The sequence below is a fragment of the Mchenga conophoros genome, linkage group LG9, assembly GCF_057382185.1.
Source record: "Mchenga conophoros isolate Kocher_MC1m ecotype Shallow Benthic linkage group LG9, M_conophoros_male_GT1.1, whole genome shotgun sequence".
Taxonomy (NCBI): Eukaryota; Metazoa; Chordata; class Actinopteri; order Cichliformes; family Cichlidae; genus Mchenga; species Mchenga conophoros.
This window is the reverse complement of record NC_140534.1, coordinates 19,722,330-19,749,680: the sequence shown is the minus strand read 5'-3', so window position 1 is coordinate 19,749,680 and position 27,351 is coordinate 19,722,330. Positions and strand designations below refer to the sequence as shown.

Sequence of the window (27,351 nt, the reverse complement as noted above, 5' to 3'; positions counted from 1 at the left end):
ATAACTAAAGAAATTAGCACTTGCAGGTCAAAACCTTTATTCAAGAGATGCAAAAATAACATTGATACAGTGACTGTCAAAAATTACAGCACTGATCATACTGTGACATCTTGGTTCAAAACAGCACACTTAGAAATATTCAACGTTCTTTACTTCAACTGAATGAAACTGAAAATACCATTTCACACGACCCATATGGGATATTTAGACTGCATAACTGTTCATGCTACATCTCTTCACTAGTAAAAGAAAGAAAAAATACAAAGAGAAATTTAAAAATGCTGCCAAAATGCTGTACAGAGCAAAAGGAAAAACAAACAACAACAAGAAAAACGGCTCGTCCTCATGGCAGTTGCAGAGTATATAAAAATGAACCCTGCGATCTGTTCCTGGAATTGAGCTTCAAAAATGCAGCAGAACAAGTGTGAGATTTAAATGTCCTCTCACCTAGAGCTGATCAGCTTGCATGCATAACAGTGAGCTTTCCTTGCAGGAGCAGTTTTGTCTTAGTTGTGAGTTTTTCTTGAGAGCTGAGTTGCATCCAACTCCATTACCACCCTTTGAATCACCTCAAAAGTGTAGCAGAGTTGTGATGGGTAACTCATATTGAAGGAATAAAAAAGGTCCAAACAGCATGGCTACTGCAAAGGTCACGTTATCCAGATCTTGAAGAACTACTATACCCTCGATGATGATGCCAACATCAGAAAAGTCATTGCCTGGTGCATCCTCTGGAGACAGATGTTCATTGTGGTTTTCTCAATCTGTGCAGTGGCCTCAGTCAAGTCCTGGTTAAACACAAAACATTTCTTTAAGATTCCTTTTTAAACTCATCTCTTTTGAATCTACCAGTTCTAATGTTAGAGTAATTTAAACCAATGCAAGCAACATAGTAAATAGCTATAGCCAAAGAGTTGCCTGCCATGCTGCCATTCATGGTCTAACAGAGTTTCTAAGACAGAGTAAAAAACATAATAATTTCAAATGCTTTACATTAGTTTTTGTTAGAAAGACACCGGCCCATCAGAAATCCAGGTTATGTCACTCAGAAGATGTTAGAATTTAGACTTTCAGCCCCACAATTTGGTTAGCTGTTGGTCTTTTTTTTTTCCAAACAAAAGCTAATGTAAATATTGGTGGGATTTTCCTTTGTTCACTAGAATGACAAATTTAAAGTTTTTTCACACTGATGTGACCCCTAATATAAGGGGGTGGGGCCTCAAGGGGGGGCGGCCGAGTTCGCTACCAGGCCTCATGTGAACTTCAAATTATTAAAGAGGACTACTGGTCCTAACCAGTCCAATGAGGATCAAGTGGCTAACTAAATGCATTTTTAAATGTTGCAAAGCCACAATCTACTCATAAAACACTCACCATGAACTCCTGCACCAAGATGTTGCAATTGTCTTTCACACAGATGCGGAGCACTTTGATGAGACTCCCTTCGAGCATTAATGTCATCCTAAAGTATTATAACAAAGAAAACAGAGATTTGTGAACTTTTCAGTAGCACAGAAGAAAATGATCCCAGACAAAAACTTAAACCAGTCAACATGCAACACCAGCATCTACAAAGAAATATCAAAAGTTCCTGTTTGACATCAACTTTATGGATATATAGTTTCCAGAACATTTATTTTTTTAAAAAGATAAATTTTTCTCAGTGGGCCAGTAAATGCATAACGAAAATTATGGCATCCTTTCGGTGGAATCAGTACTCACGGGTAATAGTTGACTGTTTCAATGGATGCAGCATAAAAATCTTTTACTGACCTAATGCAATACATATACACTTTGTAGTTAAAGAATTTTAAAGTTCTTACTGTCATCATGGCAGCTACATCCTTTAGCTTTGTGCCCTGTTCCCCCAAACACTTTCAGCAGACTGTCAGAGAGAAACTCAGCTCCGTCAGAAACCTTGACTGTAAAGGCAAGGTTGGGATGCACTGGAATGCTGCATTTCATCTAAAATGACATAAAATTATTTTGAAATAACAGCAGGCACTGTGCTTGGTTAATCAGTAATGTTTTGTTGAATAAAAACTGTGTTTCCAGATCTTATGGGATTAAAAAAATCCAAAGATGTTTGTTTCTGATTTGCAACCCAAGAACCCACAAGTTACAACCTCATTTTAGTTCAAGTGTGCATTAATGCGAGTCCAGTAATCACCTTTCTGACAATACATACAGGTTAAACCTATGGCAGATTTTGGATTTCTCAGTTGTATTAATAGGGTGGTCTATTTGAGTATGCATGCACCTAATAATTATAAAAAACCTATTATAATTAAGTTACAGAAACCTTAAGCGAAAATAGAATATACTTTCTTACCATAACACCTTGAACCCACAATCCATCAGCTGACTCCTGGTGAAATGCAGAATAGAGGTAATCTCTCAATGTGCAGCAAAAAAAAACAAAAACAAAAGGACAGCAGGTGAGGGCAGGAAGGGTAGGGATGTAAGCTAGCATAATGCCACTGATGATATTAGCTAAAGCTGTTCAATGTCCAAAATCTCACTAACACCACGGTGCAGTAAATACACAATGTAACTGAAGAGTCAGTTGGCAAATCTATTCACACAGAAAACCAAATTATGTTGTGAGTGCCTCGTAATTAGGTTTAATGTGATATTACGGCTCTTGTGCCAAAGACAAATTCAAATGAAAAAGCGCCAATTCTTTGACAACAGATAAAACAGCAAATAAGCTAACGGCTCTTTTTTAGCATGTTACATGGCGGCACTCTAGACGTTTAACTACATTTGGCTGAAATATGGTAAACATTAATTCAAAAAATCAAGACATACCAAAAAACGTAGAGTTGGCTGCTCGACTTGACTGAGATGGATGCATTTTTTAAACCACGATCCAAAGCCCGCTAGATGAAATCACGCGTGGTTTCACGAGATTTAACGTTGCTATCTTATTGACTTACTTCACCTGAACATGATATGAACAATTTAATACACCCTTTCTGCATATCATGTAGTTTTTACACTATATAGTTACATTTATCTTTAAAACATGAGGCAATTGTGTTAAATACATGCAAGATGCTTACATAAATCCAAGAGATGGCCAGTCCCTTTTTTTCAGTGTACTCACATTTGTGCTATATTGGTAACCGTGTTGGCTTCCGCACAGAAAAAGCACTACTGTGCTCAGCAGCAATCAAGAGATTTCTTACTGCCGAGTTTCCATTCCACATCGGTCTTCCACTCCTACATTTTCACGCCAAATGTCACGCTTATTGTACAAAACCTAATTTACATCAAAGAAGAAAAAAAAAGAAGAAGCAAAAACTAAATTGTGGTTTAGAGAGAATGCATTTGAGAGCTGAATCATATGCTACACCAAAGCTATTTTTTCTTTATTTTTATTTTTTAAATGTGTGGAGTCTTACAAAACATCAAGAGTGCATTATGTACTTTAACAATGTTTGATTGGCTCACATGGTACCAATCAACTGGGCTCTTGGCTGTCTGAGGTCAGATGTCAGACCTCAGATCTTTACAGCCAGTAATCTCTGCCACGCTGGAATGCATAGTAAGTGACATTTAAGCATCCTGCAGGAGATGGATGCGATTATGAACTCTGAATTATTCAAACACAGCCTTCTGCAGTTACACATTAGCATCTCTAACTGATAACGGAAAACAAATACCAGTTATTCTGGTCCATATTTATGGCTGATTTAACCCGTGAGAGTTTTCATAAAGGCTGTGGATGCACGTTTAGATCAGCTGTGCCTGTTGTCCACCCTGTGTTGAAACATGTCTACAAGGGGTGGTGGGTAAGAGGAGGCGGAGGGACTTTAATTTATTTCAAGAATAGATTCAGATTTGGCTACAGTCAGGGCAGAACGTGCTAAATCAGCAACACTGAAGCCGTCCTTCGGCATAGCTGCACTTTGGGAGAAAGTGGCCAAAGCTCTGCTGGTGTCGGCCACAGCTGTACTCGAGGGAGCTGAATGGTCATTTTCAGTCTCTGTGGTGGCCGAGCAGCTGGGAGAAAGTGGGACAGAGGTGATGTCCTCGAGCTTGTTGTATAGCATCCTCATTGTCTCAGGGATGGACATACAGCTGAGTGGAGAAAAACAAAACAACTGAAAGTTCCTAGAAGGAGTGGAGCTAAAATTCAGTACGGCAACAAGACAAATCCCCTCCTCTTACAACCCAGTTGTTGAAACAGTCTGCTACCAGATATCTATATTCTTAATAAAACATGCAGGAACTTTAAACAGATAGCAAATCACAGGTAAATAAATGTGCAAGGTCACAATGTGTTAGTAGAGACGTCAGTGGGACACAGGCGCTGTAAAGGTTAAGTGCCGCAGCTCGGTGGGAGAATGTAAACGCAGAGGAATCGGGAGAATGTGATGAAGACACATACTGAAGAGAGTTTAATCTATAGTTGTAACACAAACAGCAAGGAAGCTGCTGGTATGTTAGCCAAGCATTGTGTTGAACACACAGTTTAACCTCTTAATTAAGAGCATCTTTTTTGTTGGCGTGTGTAGCATGTTTGTAAATGTAGGATGAGTACTAGTGGTTGAGAAAGAGTTACTGTAATTCTACCATGTAATCATGTGCTCACATTTGTTATGCTAGTTAAAGCTGTAAAGTTTAGACACTGTTCAGGTAGCTGATGAATGAATCAGCATAATAAACTACATTCAGTTACTCTGCTGCACACAGATCTTCATAATGCAGAATTTCTGTACATTGTTACACACACTTGAGTGAGTAAATAATAATCACATTTACACCAACATCTGCATGTAAGCATGGTTCTTAAAGACAGAAAACATACCTCATGATGACAGAGGAGAGGTATTCATTAATGGAAGGATCACGTGTATTTGCTCCAAATAAGCTGCAGGTAATCTGGTGAGGTTTCGGTACATTCACCAGCACTGTGGGCACAAATCAGTTTAAATTACACACCACATTCCTTTAACTTGTTCATTTTCCCAAACTGATATTACAACCAGTTTTTTTTTTTTTTTTTTTTACTTAATTTGCCCATCTACCACCATGTTTATAGCCAAAAAACGAACCCTGCAGGAAATATGATGACGTTCAAGAAACCAGGCTGAGATTACTTGTACTTTGTGGCATGACACTTCGTCCTGCTGGAAGGAGTCATGGGTACACTGGTGGACATTGCTAGCAGCAACACTCAAGAAGGCTGTGACATTTAAATGATTCTAAGGGGACCACAGTGTGTCAAGAAAATCTCCTTCACTACTCCACTACCACCCCCACCACCCTGAAACTGGAAATCAGAGCCATGCTTTCAAGTTGTTGTTTTCTAACCCTACCATCTGAATGTCACAGAAAAAAATAGACCAGGCAAACTCAGGCCAGGCAATGTTTTTACAATCTTCCATTGTCCAAATTTGATGAGATTGTGCAACTTTAGCTTTCGGTTCATAACTGACAGGAGCAGCACCCGATGCGTCATCTGCTACTGTAGCCCACCTGCTTCAAGGTGTTCTGCATTCAGAGATGCACTTCTGCATATCTTGGTTGCAACAACTGGCTATTTGAGCTACCATTGTTTTCCTATCAGTTCAAACCACTCTGGCTATTCTCCTCTGACCTCAACAAGGTGTTTTCACCCAGAGAACTTCCACTCACTGCAGTCTTTTCCCAGACCATCCTCTGCAAAACTTAGAGATTTTGCACCCTGACACCAAGACAAATTTCCTTATTTGTGTACAAACTTGGCCATAAACATGATTCTGACTGTGGTGATGTCAAAAACTCCCAGTAGATCAGCAGTTTATACTCAGACCAGCCCAATTGGTACTACCATGCCAAATGAAAAGTCACTTAAACCATATTTCTTCCCCATTCTGATGTTCAGTTTGAGCTTCAGCAGGTTGTCTTGACCATGTCTTTATGCCTATATGCATTTGATTATTGCATATAGGTTAAAAAAAAAAATAGATATATTAAAAAGGATAAACTTTTAAAACAGCTAATTTTTTCCCAAATTTGAAATGAACTTAATGCTCACAAACACCCAGGGAGTCAGCGTCAGGTGGCTGGAAGGTCACAGAAAAGCTGCTGTCAGACTCTGGAAGGACTTCAAAATGCAGGCCACAAACTGAACCTGGTAAGATGCATAAATGAAGCGTTACATATTTTAAGCACAACAATGTTTGCTGCCCACTTTACACCATCTCTGTGTCGACCGGTTTTGTAATGTAAAAACACTCCTACCTGGACTGGCACAGTGAAATATGAAACAGCTCCTCAGCAGGGTGTTAATGGCACACTGGTGGCGCAGCAGCTCCAGCAGGGCTGGGACATGACCAGGGTGGGTGAAGGGAACACTGTCCACCACAGCCCCCCTGTGGGCAGGCACATCCCATGCAGCTCCAGGGAAAACATAACTATGCATCACACCACCAGGAAGAGTCTAGATGAATAAACATTGATCTTTTTTTTTTTTTTTTTTTTTTTTAAATGCATAAATTACATATTCAATACTAACCCCTCTTTTACCTTTTCCACTTATAATAAATAGTATCCTCATACCACTGTAAAAATCATGTTGCTTTCGCATGTCATCTCCCAGGAGCTGTTTGCGCTTAATGAATCTCTCATGAGAAGCTTGGGTAAGGGTGCCCACTGCAGGTCAACATCTGGTACAGTCACATGTAGGAAATAATCGGAGACAGAGCAGCAGTAATGAGCAGGCTTTTTGTTTCATGTCCATTTCACAAAATACTCATGAAAGCCTCCCTGACCTGTAATTTGGCTGAGCTTCTTTACAAAAGACGGCATCACGGGCATAGCTGGCTGCAGTTTAAGCAGGAAACAGGCAGGCAGCATTTCATTTGGCACCTCATTCAGCGGAACAAACACAGGATAACTGCTCCAGGACACAATTGTACTCCATTAACACCAACGCTAGTGACAGTCAGACTCACTCATAAATGGAAAATGAAACGTGTCCCGCTGGGTGAGAGATTAAAAATCAGAAAGCAGGCAGATACCCCTGAGGATCCAGCTGGGGAGGCTGAGGGACCACAGATGCCATCTGAAGCTTGTGGGTCACATTGCTGACAACTACAGTAACCTGGGCGGCTTGAACAACTGGATTCAAGTCTGTCATTTGAGGAAAATCTATTACTTTTAACATCTCCGATGACACCTGTATTGAATGAACTGAATGAAAGAGAACGCAATTTATCACGTTTTTAACTCAGAAGCTTACCTGACACCAAAGTTTTTGTTCCATTGGTTGGAGGAATAAAGAACCGCATGGTGAAAGGACAATCTAGAACAGGGATGTCAAACTCATTTTACACCATGAGCCAAATTCAGCCTAGTTTCCTCTTAATTAGGCCAGACCAGTGACACTTCCCTTTCTGTCAGTGTAAATACATTTAGCTTCAATTTTAATGACTTTTCTATAATAGACAGTGAAAACTTTTACATCACCTAATTGTTTATCTATTACTTTGTGTGGTGTGGTTGACTGTGGGGGAGGTGTTTATCAGAAGGAAAGTTGTAAAACTTGTGAAAATAAAGTTTTACATCTTTCACATTTTCCAAAGCCGTCCAGTGGGCCAGATTGGAGTCATTACTGGGCCAATTCTGGCCCCCGCACCTTATATTTGACACTCTTGATCTAGAATTTAATTTGCATAATTTAAATACAACCAATTCAATATACAAGTGTAACTATACCTTCTTTTCCCATGATTAAATCCCCTATCCTGCCATTGTTTATCAAGTCCATTTCAGGGTCAAAATACTTTTGTTCCCTGAAAAGAGGAAAAAATACAAACAAAAAAAACTGCAGTTTATATGAAGAGCTACAATTATTTACTCTCCTGATCATTTTATATACATGCGTTTTGGTTTATGAAATTTAAATTGAAGCACTGAACAGGAATTCATTTTGTTTTAAGCAGACAGACTTTTGGAAAGTTGTTGCTTTGTCACACACCTTGGCAAATGAGCGATTTTCCATAAGTCTTTCCCAAGGCACTGTAGAGATGCCAACAATTTAAATTTAATTTCACTGGAAAAGAAAAAAGGGAACACATGGCTAAATGATCACAAGAGCCTCAGATTTATAAGAGCTAAAGAATATTTGATAAGCTGAGGTAGGCACTTGTCTCCAGGGATGTTGTACTGGGCAAAGAGGCCTTGTAACTTCAGGGAGAAGGCGGCAAAGTTTTTGGACCTGTGCACCCAGAAAGCAGCACAATCAGCAAATAGAGCTAAAACCATTAGTGCTGTCATTATGCTCTTAAAAAAATTTAGTGGATAATGGCACTGCTTACTGCAAGAAAAATGTAAATTTAAAAGCAATCCATTCCCTTACCTTAGCAGCTGAAGCAGGGATTCACTGGGCTAAGAGACAGTTTTATTTTATCAGCATGATTAGCAAAAGGTGAGAAGTTCTAATGACTTGCTGGAAACAGCACAGTCCACTTACAACAGGGGATTCTCCGTGAGGGACCACCTTCACCTCCTCCACTTCACCACACGGCAACAACAATACCTCAACGTAGAATAAATCAGCTGATAAATAGCACGTGGCCTCAGCAAAATGAAAACTCATCCTTGGGAGAAAAGATTCATATGGATAACAAGGTGTCATCACAGTAGATTAATAGAAAAACAGATGAGGAAAGATATGAGTCTAAAAAGCAAAAACAAAGCCATGGAGGTCAGTTTTATACCCTTGTTGTTTTGCGATAATCTCTAGGCGGAGCTTTGTGGTGTTGATGGTGCACACTGAAACATAACGAGATTCATTTTACTTATGTAAAGTAAAAATACTTCAAAAAAATAAATAAATAAATAAATAAAAACACATGTTACTCACATACCGTTTGATTCTTCCTGGAGTTTTTCCAGGGATCTTTCCAGTGGCTTACGGGATCTGGATTCATCTCTGGATTTCTCCTATTATAGGAACAAAGGCGAGAGACAAAGAAAACAACAATGGACTGTTTGTATGGCAAAAGCAAAGTCTTGTGCAAACAGCCTTTGGTCCTGTCTGCCCATCTCACCATGCAACACAAACTGCATGACACCATCTCAAGGAAAACACTGACATTTGCATGCTTTTCATACTGGGATGTGTGTGTTTAATGAAACAAATGTTTTGGAACTAGGAGTTTGAAATTATTGTACTTAATTTTTTTTGAAGAAGAAGAACCCCACTTCTTCACAAGTTCTCTTTAAGATCACTGCTGGAAGAGAAATTGATAACTAGCCCCAGATGCCTTATCCCTTTGGACCACACATCACTTCAGACCACCAAGCAATCACATTTCTTCAACACACTCCAGAGACTGACCACTGCCAAGCTCCACTCCACATTAATCCAAAAGTATTATCTACCCTGCTGCTCCACCCATGACAAATCTAAAGAAAACTAACCAACCCTCTCTTCTCACAGAGGCCCAGCATACAGATAGAACAATAATAATAGTGACTGCACAGAGTACAGCCCGTTTGCCTCATGTCAGTGCTTGAACTCTCAAACCTCTAACCAAATAATATACATGTACAAGAGGGACATCCTCTATTTAAGAATCAATAAATAGTGCAAAGGAAAATTAATTAAGCCAGCAGTAGTGCATGTCTGGCCAAAAGGGATGCTGTTAAAAAGTGGAATCAAAGCCAATGCCATAAAGATAACCAACAACCCACAGTCAAACTACTTTGTTTTGATTTGAAGGCTTTACTCCATACACTGTACCAGGTGCTTGATAAGTAAATCCAAGTAGGTTAAGTGATACCAGTCAATGCAAAAAAAGAGAAGAAGAAGAAGAAGAAAAAAAAAGGACCGCTGATCAAAAAAAACAAAGCCGTGTGTGTTCCAGGATGAATGATCTCATTCTGAGTGGATAGCCACACCAGTTCACACCACATTATCATATTAGCAGAGCCATGCACTAACCAGCCACATAACGCAACATACCCCCTTTAAACCCCAAACAAAACAAAGGAGGGGGTCTTAGTTTAAATTAGAAATAAAATGAGTAATCTCTTTTGCGTAAGACGAGATTTAAAAAAAAAAAAAACAAAACAAAAAAAAAAAACCCTAACCGTACAACTAAAATGATTCAAATAGACCATTTGAGTAGAGGCATTTTCATTTTTATTTAATGAAGTCTGCCTCACCATACACCTTCGGACAAGCTGAAAAGTGTCAGCCCAACTCTTCTCTGCAAACTTCAAACACAGCTCTGGAATTGTGACCCTGTCCATCATCTAAAGCGTCGAAAAACAGGAGATTGATGGGAAAAAATAAAATTAAACTTTCTTCCCATTTTAAGATGTTTTATTTACATTTGCGCATTTTTTTTTTAACTTAAATTGTGTGTTTATTTAGTGAGAACACTATATTCAAACCGACATACCTGGCATGTGGAGGTCTCTTCACTCTTCTCCTTTTGAACAAACCTGCCACTATTTATGCGGATTAGCCAGTTAATCAGTTATGTGGTACCTTTCATCCGCTGTTCCTAATCTGCATTGTACTGTATGCTCAACTGCGAGGGTAATTATCTGATATGTCCATACCCGGGGCTATTTTTTTTTTTATCTGAAAGAAAATATTACACTCACACACTAAAGTCAAAGTGAGACGCTGTGTGCTTCTCCCAAGCAGGCGGGCGTTGTCAGTCGGAGCCAAGCCCACAGGACGTGCAGTCAGTCTGCTGCTAACAGCTACCAGCCGGGTCTCTGGAGTTAGCTAGAAAGCTAGCCATGAGCTAACAAGTAGCTAGCTGAGTCGTTTCGTTTCGCCACCTTAAATTCCGCTTCATCAGACCTTTTGCCAAGGTGAGTGCTGTTTATTTTTGGATTTGTGTTAATACAAGACCTGGTACTGGTGCAACGGACCCTGCTTGTCTTTCAGTTTTATTAGCGTCGCATCATTTAGTTATGATTAGCTGCTCGCTAGCCGTTTTTTCCCCTTTACCCCCCCCTGTGTGTCCACACTCGCCCTCGCTAACGAGGAAGCTACTGAGTTTGGAAGCAACGAGCGAACATCTGTTGCAGAATATCCGCTTTTAGAGACGTGTCTTTCAGATGTTATCTTCATCCTGAAATGTTACTTTGATGTCAGGTGGCATTTACCTGCCCGGTAGCATAGTTAGCTTGTTAGCCACATTGCCCAGCAGTCAACCAGCTAAGTTGCTAATAAGTTAACGTTGTTGTTAGGGACGTGTACACTGACATTTGCTGTGCTAGTTTCTTTTATTGAAATAGTTGGTTAAATAGTTGATTTCTCAGTTCATGTTATGTATAGATTTTTGTGTATAGTATTTTGTTTTTTTTTTTGTATTCTTGGTGTGCTTATGGTGTGGCGTCTTGTTTGTTTTTTATTTGCTAAATAATGACTCGCTGACTAATTTGTCTAACTGGTGTATTGACTTTCCACCCACATTTGTGCTGATGATTGTAAACTGAAGGCATAGTATTGTCTCTACAGTCTCCCTGTCTTTACATAAGGTGACTTGGGTTTGTTTAGAAATTGTTGTTAAACGTCTCTCCAAGCCCAGAACGACTGACTCGTTAATAGTTCCCTTTTCACTTCCACTCAAAACAACTTGTTAAGAGATGTTTGCAGCTTTAAAAGATGAAAGTAAAGCAACATTCCTTCAGTTCTTTATAGTACTATTGACTTGCAGTAAATATAAACCTTTTATGTTAATTTGTGTAGTGACGAATTGGCTGCAAGCCCATGCTTATCCCTGATTCCCCCCCCCAAAAAAAAGGGTTTGTGTTGGCCTTTAGGAAAGGGCTTGAACACACATTACTGGACAGTATGCATTTTCTATAGTGTTCTTGGACAGTCCAGTATGGAAAAGAGGCCACTCAATGGCTTTATCATGTGTCACATTTTATCCACTGTTGTCAAAGACATATAAAGTACTGCCAACTTTTCAAAACTTGTCTCCCTTTTCTTAGGGCAGGTTCACTTAAAACTGTTCTATTAGTGGAATTTGTGCGCTTTATTTGTAGTTAACGTTACCTTTTCTGTGCTATTGACAAGCAGTATTTGGTCCTCAGGCTCCAATGTGTATTTGTAGTGACACTTGGCTGCCGAAAGTACTGCACCCACAAGGCGCCTTTCTGAATTGGTATTTGTGTTTCGGTATTTTAGCAACACGCAAAAGAGGTTTAAGATTATGTTAAATGTACCCTTTTGCTATGTTGTAGATTGGCCAGTGCATCTGTGATGTGAGGGTCATGTTTCGACCAGTTTGTTTGGTATAACCTTAACAACTGTTTTTACACAGGAATTAAAGAGTTAGTTTCTTGGGAGAAGTTAGGAATCCCTTTGCTGGACTAGGCCTAAAACTGATTCAAACAACATATTCATAAATCTTTCAAATCTTTGTGTACCTTCAGACATCTGAGAGGGAAAAATTAATAAATAAAATCGATTAGTAAATGTCTTTGCATGGACAAGAAAATTATTTCTTGTCTCTTGTATGAGGAAATTATGCCAGGGGTAATATTTCTACCAGTAGTAACTTGCACTTCTATTGCTTTCTCCAGCTTGTGTTTCACAACTAACCAAGATGTAAAAACAAAATGTACAGCTGGAAATTAGAGCCACGTTTACAATTTGTGTGATCTGATTTCTGTTACTTCTGAATACTTATGGCCTGAATTGTTAACAGGTCAAGTGGTATTGCGGTCGCGTTTGTAAAGAGGAAAGTAATACTGCTTAAGGCAGTAAGGGATAGGTGCTATTTGCACAGGCAAATGGCTTCAGAGCAGAATTTATAATGAAATAAATTTGCATTTCTAATGCGTCAGTCTTGTGTCATGACAATGTTTCCTGCATTCTTGTTAAGCTACCGAGAATCATTCTTTTGTGCGACGTCTCAAGTCTAATTGTAGTTTCTGCTTTTTAGCCTTTTATTGGTTTGGGATTTATTACCATGATGACTGTGCAATCAAAATGCAGAAATGGAACCTGGAGGCACTGGAAAATATGATGCAACATCTTTCTCTTTTTTTCTTTTCTTTTTTAAATTCTCCACAGGAACTATCATTCAGCCCTTTGTTGGACCTGCAGTCTTTGGATCTGATTTTTGCAGTCCTCACATTTCACAATCCCTTCCCGCCATCTTGCACTTTCTCCCTTTGATACTTGCATCTCTCGGTACACAGAGCCATGGCAGCTGCAAAGCCAAAAGGGCAGAACTCTCTAGCCCTTCACAAAGTGATAATGGTTGGCAGTGGAGGAGTGGGCAAATCAGCTCTTACACTCCAGTTCATGTATGATGAGGTGAGCTGCTCACATCACAGTACTCAACTGAAATTCCAGTTTTGAGGTTTTAATAAAAAAAACTCTGGCATAATGGATGTCTTTCTGTTTTCTAGTTTGTTGAAGACTACGAGCCCACTAAAGCAGACAGTTACAGGAAGAAAGTGGTGCTGGATGGAGAGGAGGTGCAAATTGACATCCTTGATACAGCCGGGCAAGAGGACTACGCAGCCATCCGGGATAACTACTTCCGAAGTGGCGAGGGTTTCCTCTGCGTATTTTCCATCACAGAGCTGGAGTCTTTTGCAGCAACAGTAGACTTCAGGTGCAGCCACTTAGATTCTTTTAATGAAGCACTTACCCATCCATTAGGATGTAATTAAGCTATTCTTCTTCCTTTGCTTTTTTGATACTTCATCACAACTCAAGGTTTTTCTTCCATCAGGTTGACTAGACTCATATGAGTAAGGATTTTGTGCATTTACCATGCAGCGCTCTGTTTATTTACATAATTCACGGCTGAATGAGATTTCCTGTTCATTTTGCAGAGAGCAAATTCTGCGAGTGAAGGAGGATGAGAATGTGCCCTTTCTCCTGGTTGGTAATAAGTCAGACTTGGACGACCGACGGCAGGTTAGCGCAGATGAGGCAAAGGCACGTGCAGAGCAGTGGGGCGTGTGCTACGTGGAGACTTCGGCCAAAACTCGTGCCAATGTTGACAAGGTTTGTTTAACTTGCTGAACATAATAATTCCTTCCTATGCTGACACCAAGCAAAACAGACACATAAACACAGAAATGTGAACACTTGTGTTTTTTATGTTCTCCTGTTAACAGGTTTTTTTCGACCTAATGAGAGAGATCCGGGCAAGAAAAATGGAGGACAGCAAAGAGAAAAACGGGAAGAAGAAAAGTAAAAGTTTGGCCAAGAGAATTAGAGAGAGATGCTGTATTTTATAGTCGTTAGAGGGAGCAGGCTCGCTGCTTATGTACATACGCATTTCTCAGACTTTTGCTTTTTTTTTTAAATTTTAATTTAATTTAATTTTTTGTGCCCATACCTGACCATGACCTTCTGTTCCTGGTTAACAGGACATCTGACCATGTGTCAGGAAGTAGTAAGGTGGCGCTTCATACACCATTTATAGCTCTAACTTTTTATGTGCTGACACTCCAAATAATTTATGTACTCTCTCTCTTTCTCACTCTGCCCACATTACAGAGTGTAATAATTCAGTGGTGTTTTTAATTTAGACCTAAGCTTGAGAGGCTAAGTCCTGAAATGTTCCAAAACTTTTCATTGTAAAGTCTGACGTGTGTGTGTGTGTAACACACATATTAAGAGAGCTGTGCAGTGCAAGTTGAAAAAAAGATTTAAATGAAAGTCTAAGCGCCAAGGTTTAAACAGGGAAGATGTAACTGGAGCTCAGTACTGGAAAGCCCCAATCCCTTTTAATTAATCCACCATCTTTGGTAAGAAGGGTTAGTTAACAGACTCGGCAGTGTAGTGTCAACCCAGAGTTCATCAAGAGCCACAGAGGAGATGAACATTGCACTGAGCCTATGAAACCTTTCAATTAGAAAAAAAGTTTCATTATCAAAGCTCGAGACAAAATTTGATGCCATTCCTATTTGTCGTTTTACACCTCAGTTTTACTACGTTGTACAGTTAAGTATACTTCTTTTTAGTCGTGACGTCAAACATTTCCCTTCTTCTCCTCTATCATATCACCCAGTGTAAGATAAGCGCACTAATGTTTCCACTAATCTCTCCCCTTACCCCACAGACTTTTGAGTCTTCTCAAATGCACAATGGACATTAATTGTTACCCTTGAATCTGTGAGGGATTTTGCAACACTTGAACTCTTTTTCAATTCTAACATTTCAGAAGTTTTACCTCACTTGGCATTGTCTTTTTTGCGATAAAGGAATCCCTGGTGCTCAGATAAAAGGTGATTCCATAACACTACATCCTTTACATGCTGACACATCTTAATTTTAAAAACAAAGAAACACATTGTAACATGTAAAAAATGTCTTTTTTCATTTATAATTTTTCCTGACATTTAATCTGCAAACTTGTATCTCCTTTTTCCTTTTGTTAAATGGAAAAGTCCTTAATTGGAAAGCTGGGGTAAATTAATGAATAGATCATTTTTAAGGCATGAAATGAAAATGAGACTGCAGGCTGCATAGACGTGAGGTGATACTTGTCCAAAAAAAGTTTTAGTCGCCAAAGAAAAACGCTAGCTAGTACAAACAAGTGCCCACTTATTATTTGAAGTGAATGACAGCTTGCTGTAACGAGCATCAAAAGTAAGCACTACAGTCTTTGCAAAAGTCAAAAGGAGTGTCGGGAAGCGTCGAGATTTCAGTCTGATTCGCCTGGGGAAAGAAATGCAAGGTTATGAGGGCTTTAGTAATTCTTGTGCAGTGCGTCACTGTTGCCTCTCTGTCCATTGTGAATGTGAAACATCCCCTCATACTCATCCTGTTTGCCTGTAATCTTAGACTGCCAATGATTTGCAGAGTTTAGAGGTCACTGGCGTTCTACTTTGCTACTTTTTGTGCAAGGCTACCCTGTGTTACAGTGCTGTAGTAACATGCCAAATGTGTTCATTTTATCTTGTAGATGGCATTTTAGAGGCAAAGGTTGAAACAGTGTATAGAAATTGGCAAATTGAGAATGCATAGACCAAAATACACTGTGAAAACTGCCCCTTGTTTCTTAATTTATGACTGAGCCTTTTCTTTTCTTTTCTTGTGAACAATATAATTTATTTTTAGTAACTTATTATTTGTTTTTAATATTTCAGTAAAGTTAAACAGCCACATTGAGGTTGTTGCCATTTTTCTCTCTGATTCACTACCAATCGTTAACTTAATAAGCTGCTCACCATTTACACTAAAAGATTGCCACAACCAATAACGTGCCCAACACTGGAGTCTATGCAAAATGTTTGCTGTAATTGCAAAGAGGAAATGTGAAACTTGGAAACAGTTTAAAACACTGACTGGGTCTAGAAACTATTGAGAACTAGAACCACTTGAGCTGGAGCGCCATTTAGAGATCTGACTGCAGTTTGGAAAAAAGTGTGTCATCCAACAGCTATGAAGCTTTCTTTTGTCTGTATGTTTGTCTTTTTAATGTGCGTTTATCATGCAACTCATGTCTACAGCAAAGCACATAGTAGGAGGAGTTGGACTTTAAAACAGTAACGTGAGGTGGCATCAAACTGATTGGTAAGCAGTTTATTCTAATATATGTCCTAAGGGCTAAACTCCAGTACACCACATAATGATTGAAACGCCCTGAAAGTTAAAGTGGCACGCACAGAAACTGGAATGAGCATAAAGATCCCAGTTTATTATTACTCCTTTAGCTTGAGATTATTACATTAACCGCATTGTGTCTTCATTGTTGAGGATTACAGAAGCTGCCCTACATAAAGTGACTACCGTAATGCTTGCATACTATAACACTGGCTAAACAAAGTCTTTCTTGTTTCAGTTGTTTGTTGTGGGTTTTTGTTTATTCAAGGAGACATCATTCATAATCATTCTACTGCTGTTACTTTGTTTCCACATATTAATTTAATAGACTTGATAGCCCGAAAAATTTCAGTGAAATACTAAAACAGATGTTTGTGTGAACGCTATGAGCGAACTGTCCTACTGGGTATTCAGATAACTTGTTTTGCCTTTTCTATACCCTTGGAGTAAAAAAAGAAATCTATAGGTATCTATGTAATTGATTGGATGGTTGTATGTATGCCATCAGTTAAATGTTTCCTTCATGTTTACTTATTTTTAACATAACCACTAATGTAGCCTATCTGTTTGTGAATACAAGAGGTGATGCTTACATTTCAATTCATTTTTTTTGTGAGTTTGGAAATGGCAAATAAAGTGGACATTACTAATAACACTTTGTGTATGTTCTGTGTGATACGTTTATTGTTTTTTGCACTGAACAGGTGAACTTTGAAGTGCTGTGTTATATGTATAAACATGGATAATCTCTATCTCCTTACCCTGATCTTTCTTAGAGGAAAAGCACTATCTTAAGGTCATAAAACAAGCTCTTGAAGTGTCTAGGTTCTTTCTAAGCTCCTTAGAAACTCATGAAGTCTTTCAGCAGGCCTGTATTGCCAGGAAAATAGCAAGACATGTCCATAAAAACACACCACAAAAACACTTGCCAGAAAATGGAAAAGTAACATTTATTGGTGTCTTTGTTGGATAAATAACAATAAAAACAGGTAAATAAATATATTTGTCACAATTTCAGCTTGTGCATTTGGTTTAGAGAAAAACGTAAAAAATTGCTTTAGCTTTTAGGTATCTTTCTCGTGTTACACCGTGTCTGCGATGAATGATGTTGTAATTTGTAAGGTATTTTAGTTTTATTGCATATAAATGTATCTATGCGCACACAGAATTTGAAATGTTATTGTACAATAGTGAGCAAACTAAGGTGTCGGTTGAGCTTGTGCATTGCCAGTCAGATCATCTTCTAATATTATTAAAAAATATCCTGAGTAAATGCAAAATGCAGTTGGTAAATGATTTAATGTATTCGGTAAAGGTTATCCAGACCTACCTGACCATATGTGAAAAGTTCTGCAAAGAAAAGTGGGCCGAAATTCCTTTGATGTGTGAGACTCATTGCCAGTTATTGCAAATGCTTGACTGCAGTTCTTGCACCCAAAGGTGGCCCAATAGGTTACTAGGTTTAAGGGGTATTTACTTTTTCCTGAGGCCAGGTAGGTTTGGAAAGTTTTTTTTCTTTAATAAAAAGAAAATCTGTTTTGTTTTTAATACTTAAATTTAACTTCTTAATTTTCCAATCATTCCCTTGACAAATGACCATATTCTGTATAGTAATAATTAATCATTTAAACTGAGGAATGAGGAACAGATTAACTGTGATTAACGGCGCGTGACGGCAGCATCTGGTCTTATTGTAATCAATGGAAAGACGTAACCTGTAGTTCCATTTACTGGATACGTAGAAAATAACCATCTCCTGTACACTCTGGTTAATATCGCATTTTCATATCATTATGTGGTGGTTTTTTGATGGTAGGGGTTTCCCTTTCGCTGTGACGTTACCAATGGATTACGAATACGAGTGCCATTGGTTGACAGCGACGCACAAGGCCTGTAGTTTGAAAGCAGCCTGGGCCCGGGTGAGCTGTACCGTTAGCTGTACTGGGAACAAAGTTAAATTAATATAAACACATTCAGAGATTTTTTTGAGCTATTTAACGCAGAGGTTTTGCTACTTTCGGGTAATGCTGCAATCAGCTGAGGTAGCAGTCCAGCAAGATACGTGGACGCAGGCGTGTTTTTGAATGGCATTGTTTTCTTGCATGTTGACTGAGTTGTCTTGAACTCCACACAAGGAGAAGCTAGCTGGCTAAGTTGCTAGCGGCTAGCTGGTTAGCCGCGGACTATCCGGCCAACTCGCGTGCTGTTCACTTCCTTGTTGCACACCGGAGCGTGATGGAGGGCAAGAAGTTTGTGAGAAGGAGACGGAGTTGACTACTTACATTTTAACACTATTCGGTAAATGGATTTACATGCTCGCACAGACGATAACGTTTTAGAAAAAGTGGATCTTAAATTTAGAGAGGCTTTAGGCCTGTGCTTTTACCATGAAACGGAATGCGACTGTGTAGCCGAGTACAGTTAGCCAGTTAATACTAGCTGGCTAAACCGACTAGCATTAGCTGATAAATCTGGGAGATGTCCGTCCTGGAACACAATGGTTGAGTATCGTATGGCTCTGTAACCAAGAATCATTTTGTGAATTTGATATGAGCCGGAGTGTGCTGGCACTAAGTGTCATTAATTTCCCTCTGAACCAACTCACTTTATCTTCAATCTGAACTGTACTAGCTTTGTAATGCTAACGTTAAGCTAGCTAGCTGGCTGGCTGTCTACCTGTGATTTTGCTGTTACGTTAGCTGACTAGCCTGTCACCATAGCTAGCCCAATGTTTTGTTCCACGACACACCAAGGGACATAGCTTTGGTAAATTAGAGAATATATTATTCTTAGCGTGGTGGTAGCATTTATTTGGGAGATAAATGCCTAATTCGGAGGTGCTTCGCGAGGGTCGGGGACGGAGCCCCTCTGCACAGAGAAATGCTAGCAGGCAGGACAGGCGTAGCAAACCGGGGAGCGGTGCCGCTCAGCGAGACAGGCACCGTGAGAAGAGGCGCTCATCGGCTTCTAGAAGAAAGAAACGCAGGCAACCCAAGGAAAGAGGCTTGTGGCATACCGGTACAATAGAGGACCCTGACAATGATCGAAGAAGTGCTTTTGAGAAAGATGTTGAACTTCGGACACTGGTGGAGTACGATGACGTGAGCTCCCAGTCAGAGCGTTTTTCTGGGAGCCCGTCTCCTAAACTTGACCCCCATGCTGAGAGTCTCACAGCGGACCGACTTAGCGATGTTGACTATAATGGACCAGCATCCCCAGACAGAAGTCACCCCAGAGAGCGGGAGGCAGTAAGCCTCAGCAAGGACGAGAAAACAAGAGGACCACCTGAGAGAAGCAGGCAAGAGAAGGAGCTAAGTAAGAAAAAAGACCGTCACAGTCGGGAGAGGGACTCCTCAAAAGCCAGGAGTGGAGGAAGCCTGAGTGGCTCTAAAAATCACAGAGACACTACAAGGAGCAGTGACAGGAATGGCAAAAGGACATCTACATCCCAGTCCTCACAATCTGCTGATAAAAGGGATTCAAAAAGTCACAGAAGTAAAACAAGATCTGATAAAGAGCCCCCATCTGCATACAGAGATGCTCCACAGTCTTACAGAGATGATCGTGAGGACCTCAGGGCATACAGGAGAAGTCCTGGTTTTAAATCAGAAAGTCCCTATGGGACATCATATTCATATAACTACCAGTCTCCTGGCGGTTATAACCAGCTGATATCTAGAAGAAGTCCAACTTATGCGAGCAAAAGACTTTCTCCCAGTTCCACATATTACAGCCGAGATGCAGACACGTATGGGTCGTACGGTGCCCCCAAGTCACCCAGTTCATACTCGAGCAACAAAAGGAAGAGATCACCTGTGAGCCCAGTGAACTGGCGCAGGTCTCCGAGTTACGGTCGGCACAGTCCTTATGAACAAGGAGAGTTTGGCTCAAGTCCTTATGGTAACCGGAGGCGATCACGGAGTCCATATAGGAAGTCCTTGAGCCCAAGTCCTGATGTCAGGTGAGTTGTTATTACGCAGCTAATTGAACATGTTTAATTTGTTGCACATGCTCTGTTGGTGTGGTGACTTTATTAGATTTGTTATAATAAGGCTGCACTGTTTCATTTTTCATTAAAAAAAAAAACAACCCAAAAAAACAACTTGCATGTGTCACTGCAGTTGCTAATCTGACTGAAATACCTTGAATTATAAGTGCTTTTGATGTACCAACTGAACATGCTGTTCTCATCATTTCCTTTCCAGGCGATCTGCTAGGTCACGCAGTAGAAGTCCATATTCAACTTCAAGGCATTCACGTTCTCGCAGCCGACACCGCCACTCTCGTTCCCGTAGTCGGCCATCTAGTCTTTCACCAAGCACGCTCACCTTCAAAACTAGCCTTGCTGCTGAACTCAGTAAGCAGAAAAAGGCTAAAGCTGCAGAAGCAGCTGCTAAGGCCAAGAATTCGAGCAATACATCGACTCCCACCAAGGGTTCCTCGTCCGCTCATCAGCCCAGCCCTAAATCGAATCACAACTCCAGAAAGGGTCGCCCTCCTTCTCCACCTCAACCGGAGAAGGGACCCCGAACTCCCACATCAACCCAGCCTCAGTCACCCTCAGAGAGGTCATCCAAGAAGACAACAGAGCACCAGACCAGCAGGGACAGGGATGTAAAGGGCAAGGATGACTCTATACATCGGGACAAGAGGAAAGCACCAGCCTCTGGACAAGGCAAAGAAAAGGAACGTACCACAGGTCAAGCCATGTCTACCCTCCCATTGCTGCCATTGCCCCAAACAGTTATTGAGCACATGGACAAAGGAGAAAGGTATGGATGTGCTGACCAGGAAATGTTTGTACTCTGTAGATATGATCAGACTGTTTCAGTATGCTAATGCTCTTTCAACATTTTTGCAGCTTGAAAGACAGCTCACTCTCAGGGAAGAAAAAGTCAGAGAAAAAGGCTCGTCAGCTTTTAACAGACTTGCCTCTGCCCCCTGAACTTCCTGGAAGCACAGATTCTACCCAGAGCCCATCTGATGACAAGAAGTCCCAAACAATTCGCCGAAGACCTAAGTATGTTCTTGATGTATATAGTGCTAAATCACTTTTTGTTTTGTGCTGTTGCTGCTGTTTTCTGTGTTACTATTATTTCAATGTAAAATTAAATTTGTAATTGCCAGAATCTGTGGTCCGAGATATGGTGAAATTAAGGAAATTGCCATAGACTGGGGAAAACGTTGTGTTGACAAGTTCGAGATCATTGGAATCACAGGGGAAGGAACCTACGGTCAAGTGTACAAAGCTAAAGATAAAGACACCGGTGAGTTTTACTGAAGATTAATATTCTCCTAATTCCTCTACACCAACTTTGGCACTGATTCATAGTGTATTCTTCAGAAAGTGCAGTTTTTCTTTGACATACAAGTCAATATTGTCATAAAGATCTGTTTTATGTATTTCTTTCTGTTGTCTGTTAGCTGAAATGGTGGCATTGAAGAAGGTTCGACTTGACAATGAAAAGGAAGGCTTCCCAATTACAGCCATCAGAGAGATTAAAATTTTACGTCAACTGAACCATAAAAGTATTATCAACATGAAGGAGATTGTCACAGACAAAGAGGATGCTCTAGACTTCAAGAATGATAAAGGTAATTTATATTTTTGTGAATATTTATGATACTTAGTGGAATTTTAAAAATAGTTTAAAAGATATTTATTTATTCTTTAAAATTCTTTCTTTCCCTTTTGTCTTAGGTGCTTTTTATCTTGTATTTGAGTACATGGATCACGACCTGATGGGTTTGCTTGAGTCTGGTCTCGTTCATTTTAATGAGAGCCACATAAAGTCTTTCATGCGACAGTTGCTGGAGGGACTCGATTACTGCCACAAGAAGAACTTTCTTCATAGAGACATTAAGTGCTCCAATATTCTGCTCAATAACAAGTAAGATTGCCTTTTTTTACCCATTTACAAGAACTTAGTGCTTCATGTTTTAAAACCTTGCTAAGGATGCTTTCAAGTACGCTTTAAGCAGTGTTTTTCTTTTCTTTTTTTCCCTTCTACTCAGAGGTCAAATAAAGCTTGCAGACTTTGGTCTTGCTCGGCTGTATAACTCTGAAGAGAGGTGAGCCCTCATACATTCTATTTCTGAATCTTACCTTATGTAAGATACTTATTTATCATTACCGGTATCTTTTGGGTGTGATTTTGATACTAATAAACAGATGTTGTCTTTGTTTTTGTATTTTCAGTCGACCATATACCAATAAAGTGATCACACTATGGTACCGTCCCCCAGAGTTACTTCTGGGAGAAGAGAGGTACACACCTGCTATTGATGTATGGAGCTGTGGGTAAGTGCTGATACTTTTATTGTTAATCATAAACATTTAATAATAAGAATATCTGAAAGGTGGCATATGTGTGTCATGAATTGTGTTATTTTGTCTATTAAAGATGCATTCTTGGTGAGCTGTTCACAAAGAAGCCAATCTTTCAAGCTAACCAGGAGCTTGCCCAGTTAGAGCTTATTAGGTAAGCATAGCCTAAATTCCTAAACCATGACTGGCTCTCACACAGGGCCACAGATACAGTTTCCCTCCTGTGAGCTTTGAAATTAAAGAAATACATTTATTTCTCCTCACATTTTATTTTCCTCATATTTCCATCACACATTGGTGGTTGAAAGAGGAAAGAAGTGAGCTCTGCTGTACACAGATGTAATGCTTTACCTCTGTTACCTCTGCTCTTTACTGTACTTTTTAGAAAAAATGCCTTTCTGGTTTTTTTTTTTTTTTTTAGCCGCATATGTGGCAGCCCCTGTCCTGCAGTCTGGCCAGATGTCATAAAGCTTCCCTTCTTCAACACCATGAAACCAAAGAAGCAGTACCGGCGACGACTACGAGAGGAGTTTGCTTTGTAAGTTGATGTTTACTTTTTCTTATTGTAAGTCGTATCTGTGGAATTTGGCCTTCCAGCATTTATTTTAAACATGTTCCTGTGCTTTTGCTGCTGTTCAGCATCCCTCCAGCTGCCCTCGATCTTTTTGACCACATGCTCAATCTGGACCCCAGCAAACGCTGCACAGCTGAACAGGCGTTGGGCAGCGAGTTTCTCAAGGATGTAGATCCAGACAAGATGCCTCCACCAGAGTACGTTTGGGTTCATGTTCCATCATCATGTTCATCCTGTAGTGTTGCTGTGCTCATCAGATCTTTTACTTTCTCCACTTCTTTAGTCTCCCACTTTGGCAGGACTGTCATGAGCTGTGGAGTAAGAAACGCAGGCGACAGAAGCAGATGCCGGAAGAACTGGCAGCTCCAAAGGCACCCCGCAAAGAGCTGGGCCTTGATGACAGTCGCAGTAACACGCCGCAGGGTTTGTCTGCCCCCGGAGCCATCAAAGCCCAGAATGCAGCTGCTTCTGCTCTGCTAGGTGAGTTTGACGACTGCTTTTATTTATTTAAGGTGTTGTCGTCTTACACTTGGTTTCATTTCATACCTTAGTTTCATGAGCTAAAAGTAAACTCGGATAGTCTGATGTATTTAAAAATCAACTTGTTACCTCTGAGCTGTGAGGTAATGTATGGAAATGAGCTTTTTAAAACATTACAGCTTTCACCAGACTAACATGCTTTAAACTAGAGGTTAAACTGGAGGTCACTGTTCGGTTAAATAGCCATTACATCCGGAATGTAGCTCAGTCATTCATTTATTCACTAATCTGCCTTTGCCTTCTTCTCTGAAATATTTAAAAGATCCGTGTTGCTAGACAACACACTGAACCAAACTCACTTATGCTCATATTGTAATTTCCTTCCACAGAAATATATATATATGTGACTCTTGGTTCTTGCTCTAGTAATGAATCTTGCAGACTGATATTTCCATTCTCTTCACTTGGGAAAAGTAAATATGTCATCGATTAGATTTATGTATTTAAAAAAGGATAGAACTTGTCATGCAAGGTTATAATATATACGGCTGTTTCCCGAAATGAAGTTATTTTAAACAAAGCCTTTTTTATAAATATGATATGGCCAGAAGTTGTTAAAGGAACTTTTGCTTTCATATATTGCATTCAGGATATTATCAGTGTTATGACTTCTGCTCAATCTTGTCATTTGTCTTCCTACAGACCCAAAGGGAGCAAACTCACAGTTAACCCAGGAACAGCTGGCAGTTCTCCTGAACTTCTTAGGGCAGCCAAAGAGTGCAGTCAGCACAGCCCAGTTTGTCCAGTCCATGAGCTCAAAGGTCAACCAAGAGACATTACAGCAGCTCTCTAAAGCCTTAGCTCCCACTGACCCAGCTGAGCCTCCTCTTCAGCCTGCAACTGCCAAGCCTCCCCCACCCACAGCCCCAGCAGGAGTACCCCGTACTCCTCCAATGCCCAAACCTCCTTCGCCCCCGATGTCTGCTCCGTCAAATATTCCAGAAGGCGAGGCTGCAGCTGCCACACAGACAGCCATGACTATGCTGCTAGCTCAGCTCCTCCAGGCTCAGCATACACAAAGGCAGGAACCAGTCGATGGTGGAGAAGGAGTAGAGAGCACCAACTCTGCTGGAGCTGCAGCACCGCTTCTACCTCCAGAGGTTAAACAGCCTCCTGAGCCCAGTCCTGTCTCACCAGGTGAGCTGCCTTCTGAACACACTGTGTCTGTGTACCTCAGTAGATTGACAAATACTTTTTCTTTAACTTTTATACCACTGAAGGTCAAATATCTTGTCAGACCAGCAGAAATATTTTTTCTGATTTTGCTTTAAAAATGAAAATAATCGGAGTTTTTTTATTAGCTGATCATCAAAAAGTGAACTAATATTATACATGTGCAATATAATACATTGTGCAACTGTGTTTTCAGTCTCTGATGTAAGTGGGGTGTCCATCCTGCCCCCAGACCAGAGACCACCAGAGCCTCCGGAGCCACCTCCACATGCTGACCTTGACTACCGGCAGCCACCACCTGAGCCCAAGACAGGCCATGCCCCCCCTATTGCATCTGCAGGTGCAGGTGACGGAGGGAGACCCCCAGAGCCAGACTATCCACCTCTGCCCACTGCAGAAGGTTCTGGATACGGTGGCGAATACAGCCATCCACCTCCTCCACCTTTTACACCTGCAGGGTTTGGGGAAAGCTACATGGGTCATATGTTGGGTGGGGGCTTGCCACCTCACACTCTGAGAGAAGTGTTTAGTGGGCCTGGACAGGCTGCCAGCTCCTCTACTGCTCCTGGGGCTCTTGCTCCAGCCCACCCCGACCCATTCCCTCCAAGTGCCGGAGCTTCTGGACCCAGCAGTATGGTTTTCACTGGGGACAAGGACCACCGTTTTGAGTACAATCACAGCCCTTTACCTGTGGAGGGACAGTCTAACCCCAGTGCTATCCACCTTTACAACCATGCCATGGCAAGAAAGGATGGTGTACCTCCTCCACCACCCATCCCAGCACCAGGACAACCCTGGGGCTCCCCCTCTCAAGTCGGGGCTCCACCACTACCCCTTGGCTTTGTCCCACATGTGAACTCGACGGCAACAATCAGAGGCCGAGGGCTGCCTTTCTGAAAGACTGGAAATATGTAAAGTGACTATGGGTGAAAGGGTTGACCCTGAAGCCTCTTAGACCAGATTAGATGGATCTGGAGATGCACATTAAGTTTTTAATAACTTAAATCTGTATAAGGCGTTGTATTCCTCCTCAGTCTGGAATGTGGAATACGCTGCAGAAGGACAGTTAACATCGGAGGAGCTTTTATTGCTCATACCATTTTCATATTTTTTTTGTAATCTATTCTGCTGTCTTTTAAATTAAACTCTGATCTTTTTGAGTGTACATTTATCAGGCTGGGTAAATTTTAAAACTCTACCTTAGCCTTTCTGTAATTGCTTCAGAGCAGACTAGTATTAATGTTTTGCACTACTGAGTGAAGTAGGCGGAAACTATTTTTGGTTATGAAAGGAAATGGATGATGTGCTCCATCTGCACAATTAGGAATATAACCCATAAGTAATGTTGTCCTCCTTTTTCTATTGTCAAGATTATCTTCAAACAGTGGTGGCCCATTTGGGTCAGATTAGTCATGAGCACAACAAGCTAATTGAGAGAATAAGGAGTAGTAACCTCTCAGACGAATGCACCAAATCTGATCCAGCTTCATGGAGAAAGGCTGTTTGAATTCCACATGCCTTTTTTTGCCAGTAGGTGTTGTAAAATCACAAGCAAAACAAAGAAGCATAATCGGATTTTGAAAAGAAAACAATGTCTTCTTTTTTTTCCTGTTTTTTTTTTCTTTCTTTTCTTTTGTACTAAAATGATTTGTCAACCACCCTCCTCCTCCACCTTTGGCAAATGTTTATTAAAGAAATGCCGACGGTATTGTCGTCTGTTACATTACTGAAAACACTAGTTCTCACAGTGGTGTGGTGACTTCACAGAGCACACCACTGGATGGCAGTGTCATGCCAGAAACACTCACTTACCTAGAGTGTGTTCATTGCACTACAACCATTGACATGTAAACTCACCCTTACTAAACTGTTGGACGTTTAGCTTAACACCAAATTTTGACACTTTGAACATTTGGTATTTTTTGCCTCAGCAAGCACCCTGTGCAATTCAGTATAATGGAAGCTCCTGTATTTTGAATTTTTATCATTTAAACCGTGAGAGACTTTATCAAGAGCGACGTGGCTAAGAAGGTGCAGCACTCACTTGTGCTGCTGGCGGCACAATGTTGGAGCACAGATACAGAGCAGCACGACTGTCAGGAAGAAAGAAAATGTTCTCCAAGATGATGGCTCCCAGCAGATTTAATCTTCAAGCGCTAAGAAAACGGTTTCTTAAAGAAACTAACCTGT

General features: G+C 40.5%; 3 protein-coding genes across 4 annotated transcripts; 2 read left to right on the top strand and 1 right to left on the bottom strand.

The window, feature by feature from the left end:
- Positions 1–20: 20 nt before the first annotated feature.
- On the bottom strand, positions 21–10,694 carry med1l (mediator complex subunit 1-like). The gene is made up of 20 exons (XM_085286829.1): positions 10,407–10,694; positions 10,168–10,257; positions 8,865–8,940; positions 8,715–8,769; positions 8,468–8,594; positions 8,354–8,382; positions 8,141–8,212; positions 7,973–8,047; positions 7,711–7,787; positions 7,235–7,297; positions 7,014–7,125; positions 6,765–6,889; positions 6,553–6,659; positions 6,235–6,433; positions 6,029–6,124; positions 4,817–4,919; positions 2,333–4,086; positions 1,824–1,965; positions 1,375–1,462; positions 21–788 (listed from the first exon to the last, which is right to left on the bottom strand). Exons 2-17 carry the CDS (start codon positions 10,255–10,257, stop codon positions 3,819–3,821), a joined length of 1,674 nt encoding a protein of 557 aa, XP_085142955.1. The 5' UTR covers positions 10,407–10,694; the 3' UTR covers positions 21–788; positions 1,375–1,462; positions 1,824–1,965; positions 2,333–3,818.
- On the top strand, positions 10,611–17,199 carry ralaa (RAS like proto-oncogene Aa). Of its 2 annotated transcripts, none has more exons than XM_085286832.1 (5): positions 10,611–10,830; positions 13,177–13,294; positions 13,390–13,598; positions 13,822–13,996; positions 14,110–17,199. In XM_085286832.1, the coding sequence occupies exons 2-5, from the start codon at positions 13,181–13,183 to the stop codon at positions 14,230–14,232; spliced, it is 621 nt and encodes a 206-aa protein (XP_085142958.1). In that variant the 5' UTR covers positions 10,611–10,830; positions 13,177–13,180; the 3' UTR covers positions 14,233–17,199. The 2 variants fall into 2 exon arrangements, with proteins under 2 accessions (XP_085142958.1, XP_085142957.1); XM_085286831.1 differs by having other exon boundaries at positions 13,049–13,294.
- Positions 17,200–18,394: 1,195 nt separating this feature from the next.
- Positions 18,395–26,869, top strand: cdk13 (cyclin dependent kinase 13). The gene is made up of 14 exons (XM_085286828.1): positions 18,395–20,507; positions 20,752–21,318; positions 21,408–21,566; positions 21,674–21,813; positions 21,971–22,141; positions 22,248–22,437; positions 22,562–22,618; positions 22,746–22,847; positions 22,951–23,028; positions 23,296–23,412; positions 23,514–23,645; positions 23,732–23,928; positions 24,631–25,125; positions 25,358–26,869. Exons 1-14 carry the CDS (start codon positions 19,369–19,371, stop codon positions 26,056–26,058), a joined length of 4,245 nt encoding a protein of 1,414 aa, XP_085142954.1. The 5' UTR covers positions 18,395–19,368; the 3' UTR covers positions 26,059–26,869.
- Positions 26,870–27,351: the final 482 nt, after the last annotated feature.